Source organism: Apis dorsata, unplaced genomic scaffold, assembly GCF_000469605.1.
Source record: "Apis dorsata unplaced genomic scaffold, Apis dorsata 1.3 scaffold_694, whole genome shotgun sequence".
Classification (NCBI taxonomy): Eukaryota; Metazoa; Arthropoda; class Insecta; order Hymenoptera; family Apidae; genus Apis; species Apis dorsata.
Window position 1 is genome coordinate 88,412 of NW_006263873.1, and position 299 is coordinate 88,710.

Below are 299 nucleotides of genomic sequence, written 5' to 3' on the forward strand. Positions count from 1 at the left end.
AAATATAGATTTTTTTCAAACTAGATTATTATAAATTAATATTAATCTTTAAAACAATAATTTTTCATTTTTACATTTTAAGAAATTTTTCTATTTCTAGCTTCTAGAAGACATTTCGAAATTGCCTTCAGAATGTTTGATTTTAATGGAGATGGTGATGTGGATTCTGAAGAATTCGGAAAAGTTGCTACATTAATTCGTCAACAAACCAGTATTGGTAATCGACATCGTGATCATGTTGCTACTGGTAATATGTTTAAAGTGAGTAAAAAATTATTTGCAATTTTATAATATTTATA

The 299-nt window shown here is 24.4% G+C and overlaps 1 protein-coding gene across 2 annotated transcripts in view; it reads left to right on the forward strand.

Annotated features, from left to right (window-relative positions):
* Positions 1-299, forward strand: part of LOC102670860 (calcium uptake protein 1 homolog, mitochondrial) — a 9,324-nt gene that overhangs the window by 4,908 nt on the left and 4,117 nt on the right. For both annotated transcript variants that reach the window (XM_006622502.2, XM_006622501.2), the window contains exon 6: positions 101-261. In XM_006622502.2, the coding sequence (XP_006622565.1) occupies positions 101-261 (161 nt within the window). The remainder of the gene's footprint in view (positions 1-100; positions 262-299) is intronic.